Source organism: Neoarius graeffei, chromosome 21 (assembly GCF_027579695.1).
Source record: "Neoarius graeffei isolate fNeoGra1 chromosome 21, fNeoGra1.pri, whole genome shotgun sequence".
In the NCBI taxonomy this organism is placed as follows: Eukaryota; Metazoa; Chordata; class Actinopteri; order Siluriformes; family Ariidae; genus Neoarius; species Neoarius graeffei.
In genome coordinates, this window is record NC_083589.1 from 41,700,422 (window position 1) to 41,725,705 (window position 25,284).

At 45.5% G+C, this 25,284-nt stretch overlaps 1 protein-coding gene across 4 annotated transcripts in view; it reads left to right on the forward strand.

Moving 5' to 3' along the window:
* Nucleotides 1-25,284, forward strand: part of LOC132869751 (acyl-coenzyme A thioesterase 1-like) — a 53,255-nt gene that overhangs the window by 14,847 nt on the left and 13,124 nt on the right. For all 4 annotated transcript variants that reach the window (XM_060903135.1, XM_060903136.1, XM_060903137.1 and 1 more), the window contains exons 6-8: nt 7,653-7,735; nt 8,509-8,599; nt 10,101-10,181. In XM_060903135.1, coding sequence (XP_060759118.1) covers nt 7,653-7,735; nt 8,509-8,599; nt 10,101-10,181 — 255 coding nt within the window. The remainder of the gene's footprint in view (nt 1-7,652; nt 7,736-8,508; nt 8,600-10,100; nt 10,182-25,284) is intronic.

Genomic DNA, 25,284 nt, shown 5'->3' on the forward strand with positions numbered 1-25,284 from the left:
TTTCACTGTTGTAAGGCGGATCCCCTTCTGTAGCATCTTTGAAACTTTGTTCTGGATCACATATCCTCTTTATTAAACACAATCATCAGCCGATGACAAAACTGACAGAAGTGGAAGAGCATGGGGGTAACTAGGACCGGAGCTGTTATTGCGACGAATTCGCGATTGGGAGATCGTCAGAGTTGTGAGTAGCGAAACAAAACTGACTGACTTGACTAAACTTTTGGATATTTTGTTTAAAGGTTTCCTTTTTTATTTATTTCTGATAAAATCACTGGAAGAGGTTGGAAACTGGTAAACTGCAATGCTGGGTTTGAATAGCGCTGAACTGCAGTGTGGGTATTCTGTGATTGGAATAATACGTGGGAACTGAACTGTGATTGTGGGTGTTGGACTGATCTGGTTGAGAACAATATATCTATGAAACGTACAAATGATTTTGTGAATTGTTATTTGGGCTCTTTTCATTGTGTGATGTGGTGGGTGCTGGTAATAATTTAATTCTTGCCTATGATTCAGTACTAAACATTCTTAATTGTCTCCTAGATTCTTCTTGGCTTGGCTTTGCGAACGAAGATTCAAGGTCGGGTCTATCCACAACGGCTGCAGGCACGCTGATGGCTGACGAGACCTATCCGGGACAGGCAGGCTCGGCTGCAGCAGCTGTAGATGAATGACTGATCAGTGTTTGGAGCAGAGGGCACCTTGTTTTTCCTTCTGCTTCTCTTCTCTTCCAGGCTGGTTGTACGTGTGCACTCGAAGGCTGTGACTGCCCCATGGATGATACTGCACCAGCCCACCCAGTCAGCAGCAAGAGAGGACCAGGTGTGCGTGTCAATGTGGCACATGGTCAGAGAGGCCTTGAGGAGGTCCTTGTACCTCTTCTGTGGGGCTCATCTGTTGCGTCGCCCAGTGGACACAATACGTTGCATGGGTGGCTTGGTGTGGGCAACGAGAGCAGCATCGTCTGCAAGCAGCAGTTCGCGGATCAGCTGCTCCATTGTCTTGGTGTGGGCCAGCAGGCGCCTCAGGTTGAACAGGCTGCCATCCATGCGATAGCGGATATAGATGCCATCGTCTTCGTCGAGATCGAGTGGCTTGCTGTAGCATCATGCTGAAGAAGATGGGAAAGAGTGTTGGCATGAGAACACAGCCCTGCTTGATGCTGTTGATGATAGGGAAGGGCTCTGACAGTTCTCCATTCAGTCTGATTTGTCCGGACTGGTCCTCATGAAGTTGGGTGATCATTTTCATGAACTTTGAAGGCAGCCTAGCTTTTCCAAGATCTGCCAGAGTCCTTTTCTGTTGACAGTATCAAATACTTTGGTCTTGTAGTGCTCAGACCAGTGGTTCAGGATGGAAGTCTTGTCAGTGAATAGCGCCGTTCTGTCTGCACTGTGCAGTGGACTCTGGACTTGGTAAGCAGGGCCATTGACCACCTTTAGAGCTTCGTAGAAACCATTGTAGTCCCCCATGTCCATGCACTGCTGAGCCTTCTTTGCAAGGGTTATCCACAACTTGTTCTGGATCTCTCAAAGCTTGTGCTGGAGGTTGCTGCATGTGAGGCAGAAGACTGCTTTCTTCAGAGGGCGAGACGGCTGAGCAAGATGGACCTGATGTGCTGACCTCTTCTTCACCAGAAGTTCTTGAGCTTGCGGCTCATTTTCATCAAACTAGTCTTTGTGTTTCTTGGTGGTGTATCCAAGGATATCTTTTGACACTTGAAGGATGGAAGATTTCAGGTGTTCCCACTGGTCTTCTGGTTCCATCCCCGGATTAGCGCTTTCCTGTTCAAGCTTGACTTGTAAACATGCTTGGAAGTTGGCTTTCACTTCGGCCGACTGGAGGCTGCTGACCTTTAGTTTCTTCTGAGGTGTACCTTTTTTCTTCTTGGGCTTGAACTGAATGTTCAATTTGCAGCAGACAAGGCGGTGGTCTGTATGGCATTCAGCACTGGGCATCACTCGGGTGTGCAAGACATCCTTTGTGTCTCGCTGCCACACCAAGATGTAATCTATAAGGTGCCAGTGTTTGAACCAAGGATGCATCCAGGTTATTTTTAGGCTGTTCTTCTGCTGGAAGATGGTATTGGTGATGACAAGTTGCTGCTCTGCGCAGAACTCTAACAGCAAGTGATTGTTGTCGTTGCAGTTCCCAACTCCATGTTTGCCAAGAATTCCTTTCCAGGACTCTGAGTCTCGGCCCACTCTGGCATTGAAGTCGCCAAGGATGATGACCTTGTTGTCTGCTGGTATCTGCCACAGAAAGCCATGCAGATCAGCAGAGAACTTGTCCTTGTCTGCTGGGTTGGCTTGGAGGGTTGGGGCATACACACTGACCAGTGTGATGTAATGGCTGTTCTGGAGAGGAAGGCGCAGGGAGATGATGCGGTCTGAATGACCCCAGGGAAGATCAGTGAGCTTGGAAGCAATGGAGTCTCTGATTATAAGACCAACGCCTGAAAGGCATCTTTCTGCATGTGCTTTACCCAACCAGTACAAGGTGTATCCAGCACCGTGCTCCTTCAGGCTGCCTTCTTCAGCAAAGTGGACTTTGGTGACTGCGGCGATGTCGATATTGAGACGTTTCAGTTCAAGTGCAACAAGAGCAGAATGTCGCACAGAGCGGTTGCTTCTGGTTGTATCTAGCCTGGTTCAGATGTTCCAGCATGCTACTTTGGGTCATTTCCTGCTGTTAGAGGTGGCAGGATACCTTTTCTTCTGTGATGTTGTCTGACCGCATGTGAAGATGCCTGTTGACTGCAGCAAGCCAACTGGGTTTGACGGGAGAGGAGCTTTGGTTAGGCCACCTTTTCTAGGCCCCTCCCCGTGTGGGGCAAGCAGTGCTGCCCTTAAACAAGGCTGCTTGGGCACTCAAGGGTGCTGCCGAGTGACGGCGTCATCTCCAGATTGACGCCAAGCGACCCATTACCCCTGAGTCACCTGCATGCAGGATTGGGACTGCGGCTTCCAGTGACATCTTCCATCTGACATTTTCACCCCTTTCCCATTGCTACAGGACCTTGTTGGATGAAGGAGATGTGGACATTCCCTTCCAGCCTGCGCAATGGAGCTTTTAAGTGGAGTGCAGTGTGCGCAGTACTAGCCCCACCCTTTACACCTAAAGTTCATCTGCCATGGCCTAACAAGCTGGGATGGTGACAGCAAGGTCTTCGGGTTGTAGGTTTTATGTTAGAGTTCCCTCTCCTAAGCAGGTTGCTGTACCGGGCTGAAGAGGCCTGCCCCCCTATTATTTCAAACCAAAGCTGGTTGGCCACAGCCGCTCTCCACATAAATGGTGTGCTCTGGTCCTGATCACTTAGGCGTTGAGTTCCGAAGAGCCTTTCCGCCTTGGCCGGTGACCTCATCCTGGAAGTTCATACGCCCAGTGATGCAGTGTTTACATCACTCTCTCATGTGGTTTAGCCCACTAGCTGAAATGGTGTAGCAGGGTATGGCGCTTGGAACCAGCACGTGAGAGATTTAGGAGTTGGGTGTGGACCAAGTTAGATTAAAAGCAAGTATACTAAATTTGTTAACCATTGAAACTAAGGATTCATGTGATACTTGAAGTTGATACACGTGTTCTTGTGTATTTCTCTTTCTTTTTTTTTCTTTTGACTTAGCCTACATACTCTCTGATTATTTAAACAAATTTGGCAGTGTTTTACTGCCTGGCACCCCGGCTTACTATTAAATAAGAGATAATTGTTACAATACAGTGGTGCTTGAAAGTTTGTGAACCTTTTAGAATTTTCTATATTTCTGCATAAATATGACCTAAAACATCATCAGATTTTCACACAAGTCCTAAAAGTAGATAAAGAGAACCCAGTTAAACAAATGAGACAAAAATATTATACTTGGTCATTTATTTATTGAGGAAAATGATCCAATATTACATATCTGTGGGTGGAAAAAGTATGTGAAGCTCTAGGATTAGCAGTTAATTTGAAGGTGAAATTAGACTCTGGTGTTTTCAATCAATGGGATGACAAATCAGGTGTGAGCTGGCACCCTGTTTTGTTTAAAGAACAGGGATCTATCAAAGTCTGATCTTCACAACAAATGTTTGTGGAAGTGCATCATGGCATGAACAAAGGAGATTTCTGAGGACCTCAGAAAAAGCATTGTTGATGCTCATCAGGGGCGGCACGGTGGTGTAGTGGTTAGCGCTGTCGCCTCACAGCAAGAAGGTCCTGGGTTCGAGCCCCGGGGCCGGCGAGGGCCTTTCTGTGTGGAGTTTGCATGTTCTCCCCGTGTCCGCGTGGGTTTCCTCCGGGTGCTCCGGTTTCCCCCACAGTCCAAAGACATGCAGGTTAGGGCTTTGACCTTGGCCCAAAAATCATATTCGAAGTTCGTTTGGAAATTAATCTAGACATTCGAATAGTATTCGAACTTTTATTAATTATATTATTCTTAAATGCCTCACTAACACCTCGGCATCAAAATTAAATATGATATTCAGTCCACCAGGGGGCAGTGTTCAGTCAATGTCAATAAGATTACGTGCAGGAAATATGAAATATTCAGGCGTGTTTTTACAACCACTACTAATGAAACGTGCAGTGTCGTAGTAATTGGCATTATATCGGCTGACACTTTTAACGTTACATAATCCACAAACTTCGTCGTTTGTCCGTTGCCTTTTTTGTGTGAAACGCTGTTCCTTCGGTTTCCTGGTTGCTTGTACTGATGAAAGCCTCTAAACTGTAGCCTCACTGACAATCAAAGGGGAACGTTTACAAAATGAGCAGGTACTGCTAGGCCTACACCTAATCTGTGAGTTTATAACACTGCCGTTCCGAGCCCATTCGTGTTGGCTTTTGAGAATGTTTGTTTTGAATGAGACCGGTGTCAGCTGTCATGTCACTGCTTCCTGCTCGCGTCTCTGATTCACAATTCAAACAAACACGGACACGATGTTATAAGATCACAGATTAGTTTTACGTGCTCACTTCGTTAACTTATGAACTTCATGGTATGTAAATTCCACCATGTGTAGGCTAAATTAATTTAGGCCTATAGGCTACTTGCACTAGTAAGCTAATAGTTTTTTTTTTTTTAGCAACTATCCCAAGTTGACAAAAATAACAGCGCATGAAAGCATTACTGCGCAGTGTCGCATAGTCTACGTTAGTAATTTCATTTATGTTATAACATCAGGTGTACAAAAATCACAGACCCCTCTCGCAGCCCCCTCTCACCTTCTAGCGCTCCCGCGTGCAATGTCTTCAAGTGGGCCCTCAAGTTTGAAGTTGTTGACTGATAGGCCAATTTGTTTCCACATATTTTACAGGTAACCTTTTTTTTTATCGCATTCTCCATCTTTTTTTCGAATCCAAAATAGCGCCACACATCACTTTTTAAATTCTCCGGAGTGCAAATCTCCAACGTGCTCCATTGTTCTTCAATGCGTGCCAGCTTGACGCTAACGTCTACAGGTGCCCAGATAAGACAAAAGACAATGACCTTCGCGATTCACATAAATTCCACAGACGTTAAAAAAAAAAAACCTGCGACCTGAACTGAAAACGTTTACAACCACATTCACAAAAATAAAAGAATTATGCCTAATGATACCATATACAGGTTCGAATATTTAGAGCTGCCTAATATTCGTTCGAACATCTCTTTTTTCACAACATTCGAATTGTATTCGAATATCGAAGTTCGAAGTCAAAGCCCTAATGCAGGTTAGGTTAACTGGTGACTCTAAATTGACCGTAGGTGTGAATGTGAGTGTGAATGGTTGTCTGTGTCTTTGTGTCAGCCCTGTGATGACCTGGCGACTTGTCCAGGGTGTACCCCGCCTTTCGCCCGTAGTCAGCTGGGATAGGCTCCAGCTTGCCTGCGACCCTGTAGAAGGATAAAGCGGCTAGAGGTAATGAGATGAGATGAGATGCTCATCAGGCTGGAAAAGGTTACAAAACCATCTCTAAAGAGTTTGGACTCCACCAATCCACAGTCAGACAGATTGTGTACAAATGGAGGAAATTCAAGACCATTGTTACCCTCCCCAGGAGTGGTTGACCAACAAAGATCACTCCAAGAGCAAGGTGTCTAATAGTTGGCGAGGTCACAAAGGACCCCAGGGTAACTTCTAAGCAACTGAAGGCCTCTCTCACATTGGCTAATGTTGATGTTCATGAGTCCACCATCAGGAGAACACTGAACAACAATGGTGTGCATGGCAGGGTTGCAAGGAGAAAACCACTGCTCTCCAAAAAACTTGCTGCTTGTCTGCAGTTTGCTAAAGATCACACGGACAAGCCAGAAGGCTATTGGAAAAATGTTTTGTGGACGGATGAGACCAAAATAGAACTTTTTGGTTTAAATGAGAAGCATTATGGTTGGAGAAAGGAAAACACTGCATTCCAGCATAAGAACCTTATCCCATCTGTTAAACATGGTGGTGGTGGTAGTATAATGGTTTGGGCCTGATTTGCTGCATCTGGGCCAGGACGGCTTGCCATCATTGATGGCGCAATGAATTCTGAATTATACCAGGGAATTCTAAAGGAAAATGTCAGGACATCTGTCCATAAACTGAGTTTCAAGAGAAGGTGGGTCATGCAGCAAGACAACAACCCTAAGCACACAAGTCGTTCTACCAAAGAATGGTTAAAGAAGAATAAAGTTAACGTTTTGGAATGGCCAAGTCAAAGTCCTGACCTTAATCCAATTGAAATGTTGTGGAAGGGCCTGAAGCGAGCAGTTCATGTGAGGAAACCCACCAACATCCCAGAGTTGAAGCTGTTCTGTATGGAGGAATGGGCTAAAATTCCTCCAAGCTGGTGTGCAGGACTGATCAACAGTTACCCGAAACGTTTAGTTGCAGTTATTGCTGCACAAGGGGGTCACACCAGATACTGAAAGCAAAGGTTCACATACTTTTGCCACTTACAGATATGTAATATTGGATCATTTTCCTCAATAAATAAATGACCAAGTACAATATTTTTGTCTCATTTGTTTAACTGGGTTCTCTTTATCTACTTTTAGGACTTGTGTGAAAATCTGATGATGTTTTAGGTCATATTTATGCAGAAATATAGAAAATTCTAAAAGGTTCACAAACTTTCAAGCACCACTGTACGTTTGTGAATTTCTGTTGCAAGGTAACGTTTGGGTGGTTCTTTAAGTACACTCCCCATTCACTTTATGAGCATTGGACACTTGCCCATTTGTGCAGTTATCCAATCAGTCAAACAAAGGGTAGCAGCACAATACATAAAATCATGGAAATGCAGGTCAAGAGCTTCAGTTAATGTTCACATCAGGCATCAGAATGATATGATCTACTAGATTAATTTAAAGAGATATGTATTATTAAAAAACCGGAGGCATGTCCGGCGGGATCACACCGTGTCTGGCAAGATCTGAATTTGCTGGTCAAATACCAATATTTAATGGCTAATGGACAGAGACCCTGACACGCGCGCATACACGGATCATTTCATTCACCATTAAGACTTTGTCTGACACATTGTCTAGAAAAGAATCAGTGAGGCTGTATTGTAAATATTAGTACTATTGCATTGCTTCAGATGAGGGAATCATTACATTGAGAGAAATTTTTTCTTGCTGTCTGTATTGCTATCTCCTAAATACGGCTCGTATAACACTCTTACATATGTGATTTTGTCACAGCCCCGGTGTTGTATATGCATCAGTAGCAATCATCTCATTCCTGTGCGTAATACTTTGTCTGAAACCATCGAAGAATTGATCAGGTACGTACATTGGAAATGTGTGTGCTTCCTCCTCTCAGAGCACTTTTACCAACTCTTGCTTTTCTGTACATACAAATATCTCTATACTTCAAATTTTAGATGTGTTCTCTTGTTCATTAAAATATGAAACTACTAAAAAGTATACCCACAACACTACGTGTCAGGATGATCTACAAATAGTTGGGAATGTTTATTCAGACAACATTACCATCCATTTTCTATATACCGCTTATTCGTCAGGGTCAGAACCAATCCCAGCTGACTTCAGGCAAGAGATACCTGGGTAGTTTGCCAATCTGTTCCAGGGCAAACAGAGAAACAATCAATCATTCACATCTATGGGCAATTTAGAGTAGCCAGTTGACCTAATCTGACTGTGGGAGGAAACCCACTGAGGCACGGGGAAAACATGCAAACTTTGCACAGATAGGCCCCAGTCAGCTGCGAGGTTTGAACCTAGAACCTTCTTGCTGTGAGCCAACAGTGCTAACCACTGCACCATCATGCTGCCCACAATATTACAACTTATTACCACAAATATGATCAGAAATCATTTTTTTAAGTGAAAGACTTTAGTTTCTAAATAAAAATCTGGTCTTTATTCAAAGGGGACTTTGTGACTTCCTAGTCATTGAAGTCGAATGTTTGTTGTTATATTAAATATGTAATAGTTAATGAATTGTTGGAGGTGAGCTGATAATTTGGAGTTGTTAAAATGTACTGCTTTGCAACTGAAAAAAACTATTAATTAATAATATTTAAATTATTTTTAGTCTGTCTCATAAAGCGCGGATAAAGGATAATCAGGCCATCTGGAGAGACCTCTTCCTGCCCATCCCAACAGATCTAACCAAGAAAGTGGATGTAAGTAACTTTCTCCTGCATTATTGTAGCATCCTATCTTTTTTACACTGAAAGCAACATATTATTTTGCTGGTATCTGATTTTTTCCAAAATACTCTTGCATTTGGGTATGTACAGTGGTGCTTGAAAGTTTGTGAATCCTTTAGAATTTTCTATATTTCTGTATAAATATGACCAAAAACATCAGATTTTCACACAAGTCCTAAAAGTAGATAAAGAGAACCCAGTTAAACAAATGAGACAAAAATATTGTACTTGGTCATTTATTTATTGAGGAAAATGATCCAATATTACACATCTGTGAGTGGCAAAAGTATGTGAACCTTTGCTTTCAGTATCTAGTGTGACCCCCTTGTGCAGCAATAACTGCAACTAAACGTTTCCAGGAACTGTTGATCAGTCCTGCACACCGGCTTGGAGGAATTTTAGCCCATTCCTCTATACAGAACAGCTTCAACTCTGGGATGTTGGTGGGTTTCCTCACACGAACTGCTCGCTTCAGGTCCTTCCACAACATTTCGATTGGATTAAGGTCAGGACTTTGACTTGGCCATTCCAAAACATTAACTTTATTCTTCTTTAACCATTCTTTGGTAGAACGACTTGTGTGCTTAGGGTCGTTGTCTTGCTGCATGACCCACCTTCTCTTGAGATTCGGTTTATGGACAGATGTCCTGACATTTTCCTTTAGAATTCCCTGGTATAATTCAGAATTCATTGTTCCATCAATGATGGCAAGCCATCCTGGCCCAGATGCAGCAAAACAGGCCCAAACCATGATACTACCACCACCATGTTTAAGAGATGGGACAAGGTTCTTATGCTGGAATGCATTGTTTTTCTTTCTCCAAACATCTCTCATCTCATCTCATCATCTCTCGCCGCTTTATCCTGTCCTACAGGGTCTTAGGCAAGCTGGAGCCTATCCCAGCTGACTACAGGCGAAAGGCGGGGTACACCCTAGACAAGTCGCCAGGTCATCACAGGGCTGACACATAGACACAGACAACCACTCACATTCACACCTATGGTCAATTTAGAGTCACCAGTTAACCTAACCTGCATGTCTTTGGACTGTGGGGGAAACCGGAGCACCCAGAGGAAACCCACGCGGACACGGGGAGAACATGCAAACTCTGCACAGAAAGGCCCTCGCCGGCCACGGGGCTCGCACCCGGACCTTCTTGCTGTGAGGCGATAGCGCTAACCACTACACCACCGTGCCGCCCAAATATGAAATATTGGATCATTTTCCTCAATAAATAAATGACCAAGTATAATATTTTTGTCTCATTTGTTTAACTGGGTTCTCTTTATCTACTTTTAGGACTTGTGTGAAAATCTGATGTTGTTTTAGGTCATATTTATGCAGAAATATAGAAAATTCTAAAGGGTTCACAAACTTTCAAGCACCACTGTTAGTTTGTGGCTTTGTATGTGTACACTTTTTGTGTTTATATATGTTCACGCATACTGAGGTATTGTACTGTTAATCATACAGGTTGGGCAAATAAGATGTCCGCTGCTTTTGATTGTTGGGGATGATGATCAGAACTGTGCTGCACTGGAGTTTGCTGAAGATGTAAGAAGCTCATACTGACATAGAACATTCATGATGTGACTACGTGTCTGTATAAAATATTGGGCTGCAATATCAATTTTTGGCTTTTTCTTTTTTAAAGATTTTTTTGGGCTTTTTCCACCTTTATTGGATAGGACAGTGTAGAGACAGGAAATGAGCGGGAGAGAGACAGGGAGGGATCGAACCCGGGTCCCCGGATTTATGGTATGGCGCCTTATCCACCTGAGCCACAACGCCCCCCAATTTTTGGCTTTTTCTATTTTGATATTACAGTACTGTCCACGATTTAGAGCTTGTTCCTTTCTTTTGTTTTCTGGCAATTCTCACAAATTTAAATTCACTATAATGTATAGCGTTTTTAGGTTCAATATGCAAGTACAGGCAAAGCAAAGTGTTACTTGTCTTCCGTTATAATGGATTTAACAGGAAAAGGAGGGGAATTGTAGAATTGGGTGTACTTTCAATTTGTACACTGAGAGTCCAGAGTTCTTGACGAGGGTAAAAGTGTCTGAATTTCTTTTGTTTCAGATCTGCCAACCTTTACGCATTTTGCGTAGCAGATACGCATTTAGACATCAAACTACGCTGCTACGATTTAACACTTCAAAATACGCAAAAAGCCATTGATGGCTTTGAGTTCAAAGATCTTTAATATTCCAGTTCAACTGTCTGCATTCACGCACTAGGCAACTCGTCTATGGGTGTAACCGCACTGACCAGCAACCTGTAGAGAAAAGAAGACTTCGACCAATCACAGCGCTAGTTTTAAACTCTTCAAATAGGCCTAAGCCATAGACATATAAACATAAATGCCGCCTTCTGTGTAGAATCATACGTCATCCTCGCCGCCATATTGGATGTGGCAAAGTGGAGAATAAAGATGCCTCATTCTTGTGCTGCGTTTAACTGTACCAACAGGTTTACCCTCCAAACGAGATCACATGGGATTACCTTTCACAGGTGAGACTGGAAAAATACTTTTCATTGTATTTGGTCATTATAACGTAATTTTACGAACAGATTTTCCTGACTTTGTGGCTAATATGAAGTCTCGCACATAATAGCCGCTCGGTGAAACCTGTCTCCAAACAACGAATATAATATAATTTATTTCATAGCCCACCCAACCAATTTCACCACCAGCTGTCAGATGGTAATGGCACACTCAAGAATAGAAGAGATTGGAAGCATGTCAGACTGTGAAGCAATCACATGGAGCAATCCCATTGTAATATGGTTTAATTGAATTTTTTCCATCTAGCACTGTATATTGCAAAAATTGTTTTTGGAGACATTTTATAGCCTATCTGCACGGCATTTAATGAAAGTGATGCGGAGACGGCACGGCACGGCTTCAGCAGCGTAAGCACAGCACATTATTCTACACGATCCCCGCTGAGCTCCAAAACATGCCTTGATGTGTAGATATCGTTAGTAGCCTACGATAGTAGCAGCGGAATAAAAAAAAAAAAGTTTCCGATAGCTTGATTCCGGTATAGGCCTGCTGCATGTTGAGGAAATTTAGGTCACACCTCCCACGGAATATTGACGGGTATTTCGCACACTATTTATAACCATCACATTAAAAGTTATACGTGTTGTTTTGATGCCTGTTTGTTTCCCAAATATATACGTGTGTGTCTTAATGGGTGAATAAAAGGCATCGAGTTAAATATTATTGTAGAAAGGGGCTTTATGAAGTTCAGTCCATTTACTTGCATTGGTTTACGGGGAAGATTTGCCACATCCAATATGGCGGACACTCTGACGTATCCCAGCAACGGGCCACCAGCTCAATGTGGCGTCTATGGGCCTAAGCGGAGAGCCGAGGAGCCGTCAAAACGAAAGTAACGAAGTTGATTTTCATCCCTCTCGGTCGATCTTCATACTGTGACTGGTTTTACAAGGGAGGACAGTGCTAAACACAGTTTCGAAGGTAAATGGGCTGGGCAAGGGTATTGTGAATAAAGCAAGGACAACCGTCCTAACGTTATAGTTCAAAGCACAGTGTTCCGCCTTATCTGAAGGAAATATTTGTTCCAGCTTGTTTTGATATTTGACCCAGGCTTCTCAATCCAAAAAATATTGCATAGCCTAAAGTGAAAATATACTGTAGTAGCCTACTGACGTTTCCATCCAGTCAACCAATAGACGCATTAAAATCTTCTGAACTAGGCTACTTGTGCATGTGAGATTCAATGAGCAGCGCACCAAGTGTTTTCACATACTGTAAGTGCGTGTGGTGGAGGATGATGTGTTTGTGTGTGTGTGTGTGTGTGTGTGTGTGCGCCTTGCAGTTAATAATACACATGACGTCAGATGAGGATACTGACAGAGAGAGAGAGGGAAGCAAATCTAAAAAGAAGCGAGTCTATGCCCCTCAGAAATTCCTAACGAAGTATCAAGATCAATGGCCATGCCTCCGCCCCTCTAAACTGCCTAATCATGCATTTTGCACAGTGTGCAATTATGATTTTGACATTAGCCATCAAGGAAATACAGGTAATAATATTGCTAACATAGAAATGCTTGCATTTATATACATAGGCCATTATTTTTTCCAAATTAGGCCAGGTCAGTGAATATGAATATAATAAAGGCTATGCTAGAGTAGCCTATAATTTATTTTCAGTAAATTTTTCTGTAAGTGTGGTTATCAGTTTGCATTTACTAAATATTAATATTGAAAAATATATATATAGGTATGTAACGGTTCAGTGTTCGTGGGTGGAGCACAGAGGACGGCAGGACAGAGATCAGGTTTGACAGAACGTTTTATTGCCACACTTTTCAGCATAACAGTTTGGTATGCACTTTGCAGACACACACACACTCAGCGTCTGGTTCAGGAAGAGCTCCTCTGCTCTCTGCTCTCCCTCCCTAAATAGGGCGCAGTCACTGGGAAGACACACACAAACAGGTTAATTGCAGTCAGGTGTAGTGATTCTGCCACTTACCTTCCCTGACTCCGCCCTCCTGTCACAGACCGGCGCTTGACCACGCCCCCGCTGCCACATACCCCCACCGCTCGACTCAGGCCGGGCGGCCGTCCGGCCTGCAGCCGACTCCCCCCCCCCCTTCACAGCAGAGGAAGTCCGCCACGACCATCTGCGCCCCCGGCCTGTGGACCAACTTAAAATTGAAGGGTTGGAGTGCCAGATACCAACGGGTGATCCGCGCGTTGGCATCTTTCATGCGGTGGAGCCACTGGAGGGGCGCGTGGTCCGAACAGAGGGTGAAAGGGCGCCCCAGCAGGTAGTAACGGAGGGCGAGGACCGCGCACTTGATCGCCAGACACTCTTTATCGTGCTGTAGCGCCCCTCATGCACTGACAGCTTCCTGCTGATGTACAGGACGGGGCGGTCCTCCCCCTCCACCTCCTGGGACAAAACTGCCCCCAGCCCTCTGTCCGACGCATCGGTCTGCAACACAAAGGGGAGAGAAAAATCAGGGGAGTGTAAAAGTGGCCCCCCCATACAGTGCAGCCTTTACCTCCGAAAAAGCCCGCTGGCATTGCTCCGTCCACTGGACCGGATCTGGTGCCCCCTTTTTAGTGAGATCAGTCAGCGGGCTGGTGACGTCCGAATAATTAGGTATAAACCTACGGTAATAGCCAGCCAGCCCCAGGAACTGTCTCACCCCCTTTTTGGTCTTGGGCCTCGGGCAGGCTGCAATTGCTGCCGTCTTATTAATTTGGGAACGCACCTGCCCGTTGCCCAAGTGGAAGCCCAGATACCGTACTTCCAGTCGCACACTTCTTTGGGTTGGCTGTGAGCCCCGCTCGCCTCAGCGACCTAAGGACGGCCCTCAGATGTTCGAGGTGCCGCTGCCAGTCATTACTATAGATGATGATCTCATCTAGATAAGCGGCCGCATAAGTGGCGTGAGGGCGGAGGACTCTGTCCATCAGCCGCTGAAACATAGCGGGTGCCCCAAACAGCCCAAACGGAAGGGTGACGAATTGGTGTAAACCAAACGGTGTGGAAAAGGCCGTTTTTTCTTGGGATAGTGGAGTCAAGGGGATCTGCCAATATCCCTTCGTCAAATCCAGCGTCGAATAAAAGCGAGCAGTGCCGAGTCGATCGAGCAACTCATCAATACGAGGCATTGGGTACGCGTCGAATTTAGACACCGCGTTGACATTTCTGTAGTCCACACAGAACCGGACCAACCCGTCGGCCTTAGGTACCAAGACCACCGGGCTGCTCCAGTCACTGTGGGACTCCTCGACGATGCCCATTTCGAGCATGGTCTCAAGTTCTTCCCGAACCACCTTTTTTTTGTGTTCGGGTAGTCTGTAAGGGTGGCTACGCACTACTACCCCCGGGGGTGTCTCTATGTGGTGCTCTATGAGGTTAGTGCGACCGGGCAGGGGCGAGAACACATCTGAAGACTCGGCCTGCAACTGGGCGACCTCCGTGAGCTGGGTTGGGGAGAGGTGGTCTCCACAGGGGACTGGAGGGGTACATGATGTCAATGCCCCTTTTTGAACCTCTGGCCCCAGCTCCGCCTTCTCCGGAACCACCGACACCAACGCTACGGGGACCTCCTCCTTCCAGAGTTTAAGGAGATTGAGGTGGTAAATTTGTAGCGCCCCACCCCTGTCCGTTCGCCTCACCTCGTAGTCGACGTCCCTGACTTGCCGTGTGACCTCAAAGGGACCTTGCCACTTGGCGATCAATTTGGAGCTCGAAGTGGGCAACAGTACAAGTACTTTATCTCCCTGGGTGAACTCCCTAAGGCGCGTACCCTTGTACAGGCGGGCTTGCCGTTCCTGGGCCTGCCGCAAATTCTCCTGGGTTAGGTGGGTGAGCATGTGGAGTTTTGCACGCAGGTCCATAACGTATTGAATTTCGTTCTTGCTTTGTGAAGGTCCCTCCTCCCAATTTTCCCGCAGCACGTCTAGGATGCCGCGCGGCTTACGCCCATATAATAATTCGAACGGGGAGAACCCCGTGGAGGCTTGGGGAACCTCTCGCACTGAGAACAACAAGGGCTCGAGCCACTTATCCCAATTACGTGCGTCCTCACTTACAAATTTTTTAATGATATTTTTGAGGGTGCGATTGAACCGTTCCACTAAACCATCCATTTGTGGGTGATACACACTGGTGCGGATCGGCTTAATCCCCAATAACCCATACAGTTCGCGCAGTGTCCGTGACATAAATGTAGTGCCTTGATCAGTCAGAATCTCTTTCGGGATTCCGACTTGGGAGATGACGCGGAAGAGTGCCTCTGCAATACTGCGTGCTGAGATATTGCGCAGAGGCACTGCTTCCGGGTATCGCGTTGCATAGTCCACCAGAACTAATATAAAGCGGTACCCTCGTGCTGACCGATCTAATGACCAGACGAGATCCATCCCAATTCTCTCAAACGGGGTCTCGATCAATGGAAGAGGGCGCAAAGGCGCTTTTGGAATGGCCGCTGGATTTACTAACTGGCATTCGCGGCATGCCGTACACCACCTACGAACATCACCGCGAATCCCCGGCCAATAGAATCGGGCCATTATTCGGGCTAGTGTCTTGTCCTGCCCTAGGTGTCCAGCCATGGGATTAAAGTGAGCCGCCTGGAATACCAACTCCCGGCGTCTCTTTGGAATTAAAAGCTGCGTGATTTGCTCTTTCGTCTGAGTGTCCTGCGTCACTCGGTATAATCTATCCCTCATAATAGAGAAATAGGGGAAGGACGGGGTGGCGTTCGGCGGGAGCGTTTGACCATCGATTACTCTCACTTGGTCAAACGCATGTCGCAGAGTCGAGTCTCGCGATTGTTCTAATGGGAAATCCGCGAGGGATTCCCCGAGAGAGAGAGGAGGAGCCTGGGGCTCCTCACTCTGACGCGGAGATGACGTAGACGGCTCTGTGACAGCTGCTCCCGCCAAAGCGACACCGGGACCTCCCCCTGCTAAATGGCAGGACCCACTCTCTACTAAGCGCGTCAATAAACCCCGAAATCCCGGCCAATCAGTCCCCAAAATCAAAGAGTGGGTAAGGCGAGGATTAACCGCCGCCTTCACAATAAATTTTTCCCCTCGGAAAAAAATGTGGACTGACACCAAAGGGTAGCTGTGAACATCCCCGTGCACACACAACACCTTCACCCCCTGTGCTCCCCCCAATGCCTCATTCTGCACCAGGCTTTGGTGAATTGAGGTCTGATTACAGCCAGAATCCACCAATGCCTGATATGTATCCCCTTGGATACTCACCGGTATGCGATACGCTCCGGCCTGATCGAGGGCGGCCTCTGGCGCGTCGGGGATCCGAATCACCGCGCCCACCTCCATCGCCATGCACTGCTGTTGAAAGTGGCCCGGGTCCCCACAGCGCCAGCAAACCGGCCCGGGCTTTCCCTCTGCACCGGTGATCTGGGGCTCACTCACCTGAGGGGGGGGAGAGACAGACACAGAAGGGAGAAACGGGAGGGCACTGTGGGTGCGGCGGGCCGTCTGGGGTGGTGCCGGCCCCCGCCTCCGCGGTGGGGGAATGGGGCAAGGACGGGACACAGGAGGAGGGGGAGAGAGAGAGGAGAGAAGAGAAGATGCCATCTGCTGTCCTGCCGCCGGGACAGCCGCCAAATGGTCCTCCGCCAGCTCGACTGCCTGATCCAGCGACGCCGGGCGGTGGCACTGGACCCACTTCGCAGTTCCTGCTGGTAAGCAAGCGATGAACTGCTCCAGCACCGCCTGCTCAATGATTCCCTCGGCGTCGCGGTTGTCGGCCCTCAGCCACCGTCAGCAGGCGTCCCGGAGCTGCTGGCCAAACGTGAACGGCCGACCGACTTCCTCCAAGCGCAACGCGCGGAAGCGCTGGCGCTGCTGTTCTGGGGTGCGCCCCACGCACTGGAGGACGGCCCGGCAGAGGTCCGCGTAGGCCAGCCGTCGGTCGGCGGGGAGCTGTAGCGCGGCCAGCTGTGCCTCTCCCGTTAGCAGGGGGAGGAGGCGCGCCGCGTGCTACTCCATCGGCCACCCCGAGGCTTCGGCAACTTGCTCGAAGAGCGTGATGAACGCCTCGGGGTCGTCCTGCGGGCCCATCTTGGTGACTGTGAGGGGAGACGGGCCCGCGGTAGGAGCGCTGGTGGACCCCGCCAACGCGAGGAGGTGCCGGAACGCCTCTCGATCTTCTTGTTGGGCCAACACCAGGGCCTCGAACCGCTGTTCTTGCTCCTTTCGGAGGGTGAGTAGCGCCTGGTGCTGGCTTTGCTGGGCCGTGGCGAGGGCATGGACCAGTTCAGCGAACGGGGAGGACTCCATGGGGCTGTTAGGCTGCTGTGCTCCAGGTTCCAGGTTTCGGCACCACTGTAACGGTTCAGTGTTCGTGGGTGGAGCACAGAGGACGGCAGGACAGAGATCAGGTTTGACAGAACGTTTTATTGCCACACTTTTCAGCATAACAATTTGGTATGCACTTTGCAGACACACACACACTCAGCGTCTGGTTCAGGAAGAGCTTCTCTGCTCTCCCTCCCTAAATAGGGCGCGGTCACTGGGAAGACACACAAACAGGTTAATTGCAGTCAGGTGTAGTGATTCTGCCACTTACCTTCCCTGACTCAGCCCTCCTGTCACAGGCCGGCGCTTGACCACGCCCCACTGCCACAAGGTATTATATAGGTACTCTGGAATATTCACTTTCGATGTTTAGTGTAGCCTAGTTCAAAGTGTAGCAAGGAGCAACAGAATCTCTTTTACGGTCAAAACTAAATTTATGAAAAAAGGATTTAACGCGCGTGTGTGTGTATTTTGCAGACTGCCGGCGTCTGTTTTAAAAGACATAGGCTATAGCCCTTTGGTTTTTCTGTTATCTATCCAATATAATGCTAAATGTCAAAAGGGATATAGCATGCTATTTGGGATTCTTTGTTGTTTATAATTCCCAATGTATTTAAGACACAATATGCCAAAGGCAGTACATTTATCCCTTATCTTTAAGTTTAAGGTCTGTATAAAGGACATATTTTTCGGGCACAGCTGCCTTGTGCCAAATGTCTTGGTGAAAGCATTGTAAACATATTCATGCTTTTTCATTAAAAGAGTTCTTGTTTTCTTTATAGTCTACTTGTATGTTGAATAACTAGATATGGTGGTGAGTGGGAACTCTGTGCTTAGTAATACATTGTTCACATGCTCACAAATTACAATCAATACTGATCAACAAATGTGCCTGACCTCATGCTGTGCTGCACCGCCGCGATAAGTTGCTACTCAAAATTTTTTTCCAAGGTTGGCAGGTATGTTGTTTAATCATTGCTTTTTTAAAATCAAATTTAAGTTGAATTAATTGTGAAACCTCCATTTCAAGCAGTTTATTAGCATAAATTGTTCAGAGGTTGTCCCTTTTCACTAATGGATCACCTGCTTCTAGTAGAGCAGGGGTCGGCAATTAAGTTTGGACCCGGGCCAAATTTTTTTCTGACAATGGCATTTTGGGCCATGGCCATGCTTTTCTAATGGGGGAAAAAGTTATATATTTTTTCTATTATATTAAAAATAAATGTTATTTAACTTTTAAAATGCATTTAATTTAATTTCATTTAAAACATTAATTTGCTTCTATGCACTGTTATTATGCCGACTGCTGCATCTCCTGGCGTCTCTCATGAAACAGGCGACCTGCCTAGCAACCTGCCATAACTAATGTATACAATTGCCGGTTGTTTATTCTTTTGGATGACGTGTAAATGATTAGCTGAAGATTGCTAGCTATCGATGCAAAATGTCGTTGTCAAAAGCCATGAAAAGAAAAGTTGATTCCGAATGCAGGACCTACAAAGAAGAATGGAAGCAAAAGGTATGCGTTCATCCTGCCTGCATTTATTAATGCCAAGCCAACGTGTTTCATTTGCAACGAGGTTGTTGCCGTTTGTAAAGAATACAATATTAGAAGACACCATGAGACAAAGCATGGCCACTTCAAAAACGCATATCCTCCTGGGACAGAGATGCGAACACAGAAAATTAAAGCCTTGGAGGCTGGATAAGCACACAGCAGCAAGATCCTGATTCAGTCACTCACCGAGCAGCAAAAGGTTACAAGTGCGTCCCTTAAAGCAGCATGGGTTCTTTCCCGTCATAACAAACCATTTACTGACGCAGAGGTTTTTAAGGAAGTGATGGTGGCTGTTTTGGAGGAGCTGGTTACTGATAATTCGATGGATGGCGTGATTGCCTCAGTGAAACAGATGCCGCTCTCTGCGAGGTCAGCTTCCCGACGCATAGAAAGCCTGTCTGACGCTGTGCGGGGATCAATTATGAGTGGCCTGAGTCAGGCCAATTACTTTTCAGTTGCCATTGATGAGAGTACAGACAACACTGATATAAGCCAGATGTGCATCTACGTGCGGTATTTTGATGGGAAGGAGTTCAGGGAGGAGTTGTTGTCTCTAATTCCATTAGAAGGGAACACCACTGGGGATGTTATGTTTGCCAAAGTGGAGGAATTGTTTAAACTACATGCATTGCCATTTGAGAAAATAAACCTCATCGTGACAAATGGGGCACCTGCCATGGTTGGTTGCCACAGAGGTCTGGTGGCCCGATTGAAGGAGATAGCACCCCAAATGCACGCATTGCATTGCCTAATTCACCAGAGTGTTCTGTGCGCCAGACTCAGTGGCGAGCTAAAGAGTGTTATGGATAAAGTGATGCGAGTCATTAATTTTGTCCGGGCTGCATCAAGCACTCAGCACCATCTTTTCCACCAACTTGTGGCTGAGTCAGAGGCCTGCTACGAGGATCTGCTGCTTCACAATGATGTGCGCTGGTTAAGTAAAGGAAAAGCGCTGGAGTGCTTCTGTGTGCTACTAGAGCAAGTTAAAGCCTTCCTGCGATTGAGCAAGATGCGTGCTTCAGACGACCACCTGGCTTTTCTAGAAGATGAAATGTCCATTTCAAACATCCCGTTTTTAACGGACATTTTTGGCCACCTGAACCAGCTGAACCTGCAGCTACAAGGGAGAGATAAAACCATTGTGGACCTGATCGAGAAGATGGATTCGTTTACAAGGAAACTGGAGTTGTTCCAGTCAGATATATCAAGTGGAAGGCTCTTGCACTTCGCAACATTAAAATCACAGGGAGGGGGGCGAGTGACAGGAATAATGACTGAATTCATCGAAAAGCTACGGGCCAACTTTCAGTCATGGTTGCAACACTACTGTGTCCCCAGGGAAATCGTTGGTTTTGTCTGTGACCCATTCTCCATCCGAAGCGAGGAATTCTCTTCATTGGCGAAAAAAACCATCAGCTCGTTAGACGAGGCAACATTTCAGTTGGAGCTCATTGATTTCCAGACAAGCTCCCTCGTCCGTGATGCGTTTAGTGAGCATTCCGTGGAGGATTTCTGGATCGGATGCTCGGAGGAGTACATGGGGATTAAGAAACTTGTCCTTTATGTGCTGACAATGTTTCCATCTACCTACACTTGTGAGTCAAGCTTTTCTTCAATGAACGCAATCAAAACACACGAGAGGAACCGTCTGGCCAATACAAACCTGGAGAACTGCTTGAGGATAAAAGTGACATCCCTGTCGCCCGACATCCACAAAATTGTGACCGAAGGGAAGTGTCACTTTTCCCATTAAGTGAGTACTCGACTTTTTTCACCTTGTCCGTTGTGAGAGGGAGACAGGACACTTTTGTTTTCCATAAGATTATGCGTACACGCGTGCCAATTACCGTTCCGACTTGTGCGTCAAGTAAGGCTAAACAGGCTGCAAGGATGTTCTACTTGTTGCTTTTGTCATGTTCCTTATCAGCTACACTTCAATAAATGTTACGAAATCAGTGGAATTGTTGTATTATTTTTAAATAAAACATGAGGTTTAAAAAATATATTAAAAATCATATTTTTTAAGCAATAAATTAACGTCATCTCGCGGGCCAGATAGAATTGATGGCGGGCCAGTTTTGGCCCGCGGGCCCCTAATTGCCGACCACTGTAGTAGAGAATCTATCAATAGACCCATCTTCTAGCACTAGGTCAGGGATTAAGATTCCTATCAGTCTAAACACCCTGTTGGGAAGGTTAGTGTAGTACTAGTAGTTGTCGCCTGTGAACCCGATTTCCTCTGAATGGTATCTTTGTATAACACAGGTCTAGAAGGCCCAGTGGAGAGTTGAGTGGGCACATGTGATATACGTGTTTTCACTGTGTTCTGTCAAAATTACGTAAATTGCTCCCCGTGTCTCCTCAGTGATGTAGACTCGGCCGTAGCGGAAGTCTCCGGCAAGGAGCACTGGTTGCAATCAAAACTCTCAGGTGAGTCGGGGAAGGGATTCCCCACTGAGGCTGTACACAGTGTGTTAGCGCAAGCATGTAGCCTATGGGAAATGAATAGTGTGTTGGATTAGCCCATGTTTTGGAAAATCGAAAATGTTGTCTTGGGCCCCTTTGGGGTGTCACTAATCCATGTGCAAAGTATGGAGCATGTGCGTCCAGCTGTGACAATTTGCATGAGTGAACAGACAGGCAGACAGAAAGACAGACAGCCTTCCTTTAGTAGTGTAGATGAAAAAACACAAGGCAAGGATTATTTCTTTTAAAATGCTAATTAAGACATGGCAACAGATGGGCTATACGTAGATGTGCCTACATAGTGCACCTGTACACTGGATATAAAAACAATAAAAAGAAAAACATACAAATACCCTGATTGCACAAGTGTGTATCCTCGTTAACTAATAGTTTGTCAACACATTTTGCTTGTAATACAGCACTCAGTCTTGAAGAGTCTACCAACTTGGCACATGTTGATGTGGCAGTTGTATTCCACTCTTCCTTCCAAAAATGCCTCAGATCTATCAAAAATGTGAAGGGCTCTACTGTGCACAGCCCCATCAAGTCCTCTTCATTATTCCAGGATTTATATCTGGGCTCGGACTGGGCCATTCCACAACTTTGATTTTCTACTTCTGAAGCCATTCCTTTGTTGTCTTGGATTTGTGCTTTGAGTCAGTATCGTGCTAGAAGGTGAAATAGATTGGCATTTGTTGCTATCATGTCAAGGGAAATCATTCCCTTGAATAAAGCCCCAGTCAGAGCTGAAGAGAAGCAGCCCCATAGCATGATGCGGCCACCACCATGCTTCATCATGGGTATGGTGTTCTTTGGGTGATGAGCTGTCTTGTTTTTGTGTCAAACATATGTTTTAGAATTGTGCCCAAGTTCTACTTTTGTCTCATAAGACCGGAACATATTTTACCACATGGTTTGGGGTGATTTAGGTTGGCTTGGATGTTTTAGTTACCTTGCCCGCTACAGAGTAAGCGGGGCGAGGTATTGTTTTCGGTCGGGTTTCTTTGTTAACAATATTAAAGTAAAATGTCTGGACCAATCTTCATGAAACCTTCAGGATAGATGGGCGTTGGTCTCAAATAGAACCTCCAACATTTTGAGGGCCATCCAGTCAAGGTCACCAAAAAGGTCAAAGTAGTTTTTGTTGTGGTTACTGCCTCATATAGAGGCGCTAGCCACTATGTCATCATGCTGTAAGAATTGCGCACTGTGCACAGAGCCAATCTGTGCCTTAGAACCATGGGATGCTCCCGCAGGATCTGATATGCTACCTACAAAAGAAAACAAACACCAGCCTGAGCTCAAGTATGAAATGAAATGCAAAAACCAAAGTGTTCACAGATGCAGAAGAACGTCCATGGGAGCTATGTGCAAAAATGGTGGTTAGCTGTTGAGAATGTGGATTCTCTCTTCAGGAAAGCTTTCATCCAAAATGCCTGTTTATTCCAAATATACTCCAAAAACAAAAATCCATATGTAAATAGTACAATAGTATGTATGTGAACCAAGTAACTACAGTAAGGTACATCCTCTCTTTGTGGCACACTGGAACACACATGCACACAGGAAACAGTACAAACCCCACTTCCAGAAAAGTTGGGATATTTTACAAAATGCAATAAAAACAAAAATCTGTGATTTGTTAATTCACATGAAACTTTATTTAACAGACAAAAGTATAAAGAAAGGATTTTCAGTAGTTTTACTGACCAACTTATCCGTTTTGTAAATATAAATGAAGTTAAAATTTGATGCCTGCAAAACACACAAAAAAAAAAGAAAGAGAAAAAAAGTTGGGACTGAGGCATTATTACCTCTCCCGGGATGGAGTCCACGAGGAGGCGAGGTATCATTTTCGGTGGGGTTTCTTTGTTTGTTGGTTTCTTTGTTCTTTTGTTAATGATATTATGGGAAAACAGCTGAACCAATCTCCATGAAACTTTCAGGATGGATGGACATTGGTCTCAAATAGAGCCTCTAACATTTTGAGGGTCATCCAGTCAAGGTCACCAAAAAGGTCAAAATCGTTTTAGTTGTGGCTACTGCCTCATATAGAGGCGCTAGCCACTATATCATCATGCGGTAAGAATGTAACAATCATGCACTGCACATGCGCATACACGTGTTCCGATTAAAATGGCCGGTGAGTGTATACAATTTGGTTCACCATTCGAAATAGACTAGACTAAAGAAATCGCTTTCAGACATGTTTATGCTTATTACAGAGAGAAAGTGCGCTGAGCTCTAATGCTGGGTCATTTCCGGGAAATAAGAGTTTGGGTCATGGCGACAGTGTGTGTATGTCAGCCTCGGTTTGGAGGTTTCAGTTTCGAAAACTGTAAGAGGTAAGAGTAGAATAATACTAGACCGGACAATTCCCCGGGGGAAATTGTGAGAGGATGCAGTGCGCGAAGCAATTCGGTCACGCATGTTCGCTGGCCGTGAATGTGTGACCTGCTATGAAGCTACAATGCCATGATTTATGTGTGTGCTTGAGACAGCAGCCCCCCTCTCTCTGCTCCCTCACTGGCCCCAGTCGGCATGGCGACGGGCCTGAGCAGGAGCGTTAAGACACACAAGATTTCAACAGTTTTCTGCTGTTTTTTGCTCAGGAGCAGGCCTCGAACAATGACAAATAACTTGACAACGAAAGCAGCTATTCACAAAATACTTTCACAGTGAGCGCTAGAAGGGTCTCCTGAATACACTGATGTAATTTTTTGTCTGTAGTGTTAAAAATGAGGACACTAGAGCGAGTTAAAAATGAGTGACTTTTCTGTCACGTTTATAATGGGTGTCAATGAGGCCTCTCGGCTGCACTCTCCTCAGTTTGAGGCTTCTCATTCAAAAACTGTAAATCCTATCATTTAGGTAGACACATTGTGTGAATCAGGACAAGTTTTACTACTACCTTTGAGAAATTTATGTCTGTAGAGTGAAATTTGTGGCTGAAACCACAGTTTAAGCGAGAAAGTTTGAGCTATTTTTTCAAGCTCTCTACACTCTAAGTCAGGGGTCACCAAACTACGGCCCGCGGGCCAGATCCGGCCCGCCACCCCCCTTTGACCGGCCCCCCAGCCCCTCTGCCCCCCATCACTTGAACCGGCCCTATGAGGCAATCCCCAAAAGTGGTCATGGCCTATTTTTTTAAATTGCTTTTTGGCAAATAATAACATGTCTGCATCTTGTATTTTGTTGATTTTATCAATTAAAATTGATATTTAGTTATAAAATGAACTATTCATATTTTCCGAATTTTCGTCATATGCTCGCGATCAAGCAGTGACAGGCAGCGCACGCGCAGAGAACTGTCCGTGTTCAGGACAGCAAAATGGCTAGCGGTCAGCGAAAAGCTGACGGAGAGTGCAGAGTTTTTAAACAACAGTGGACCACCGATTATTTTTTCGTTCAGTGTAAGGACCGTGCAGTTTGTCTTGTATGTAAAGAAAGTGTGCCGGTTTTCAAAGAATATAATCTGCGTCGTCACTATGAAACCCGCCACAAAGCAGGGTTCGAATTATAAATTTGACCCTATGGGGGTCTCTATTTAAAAAAAAAAAAAGCAATGCATACTCGCTCTCCTGGACCAGCGCACTTTTGCGCACTGCAGTGCACAGCTTTCACACACAGGCGCGCGCATGCATGCACGCGCGCACACACACACGGTGTTGCATATATATATATATATATATATATATATATTTAAACAAATATATATATTGTGTGTGTGTGTGTATATATATATATATATATATATATATATATATATATATATATATATATATAATTATATATATTGT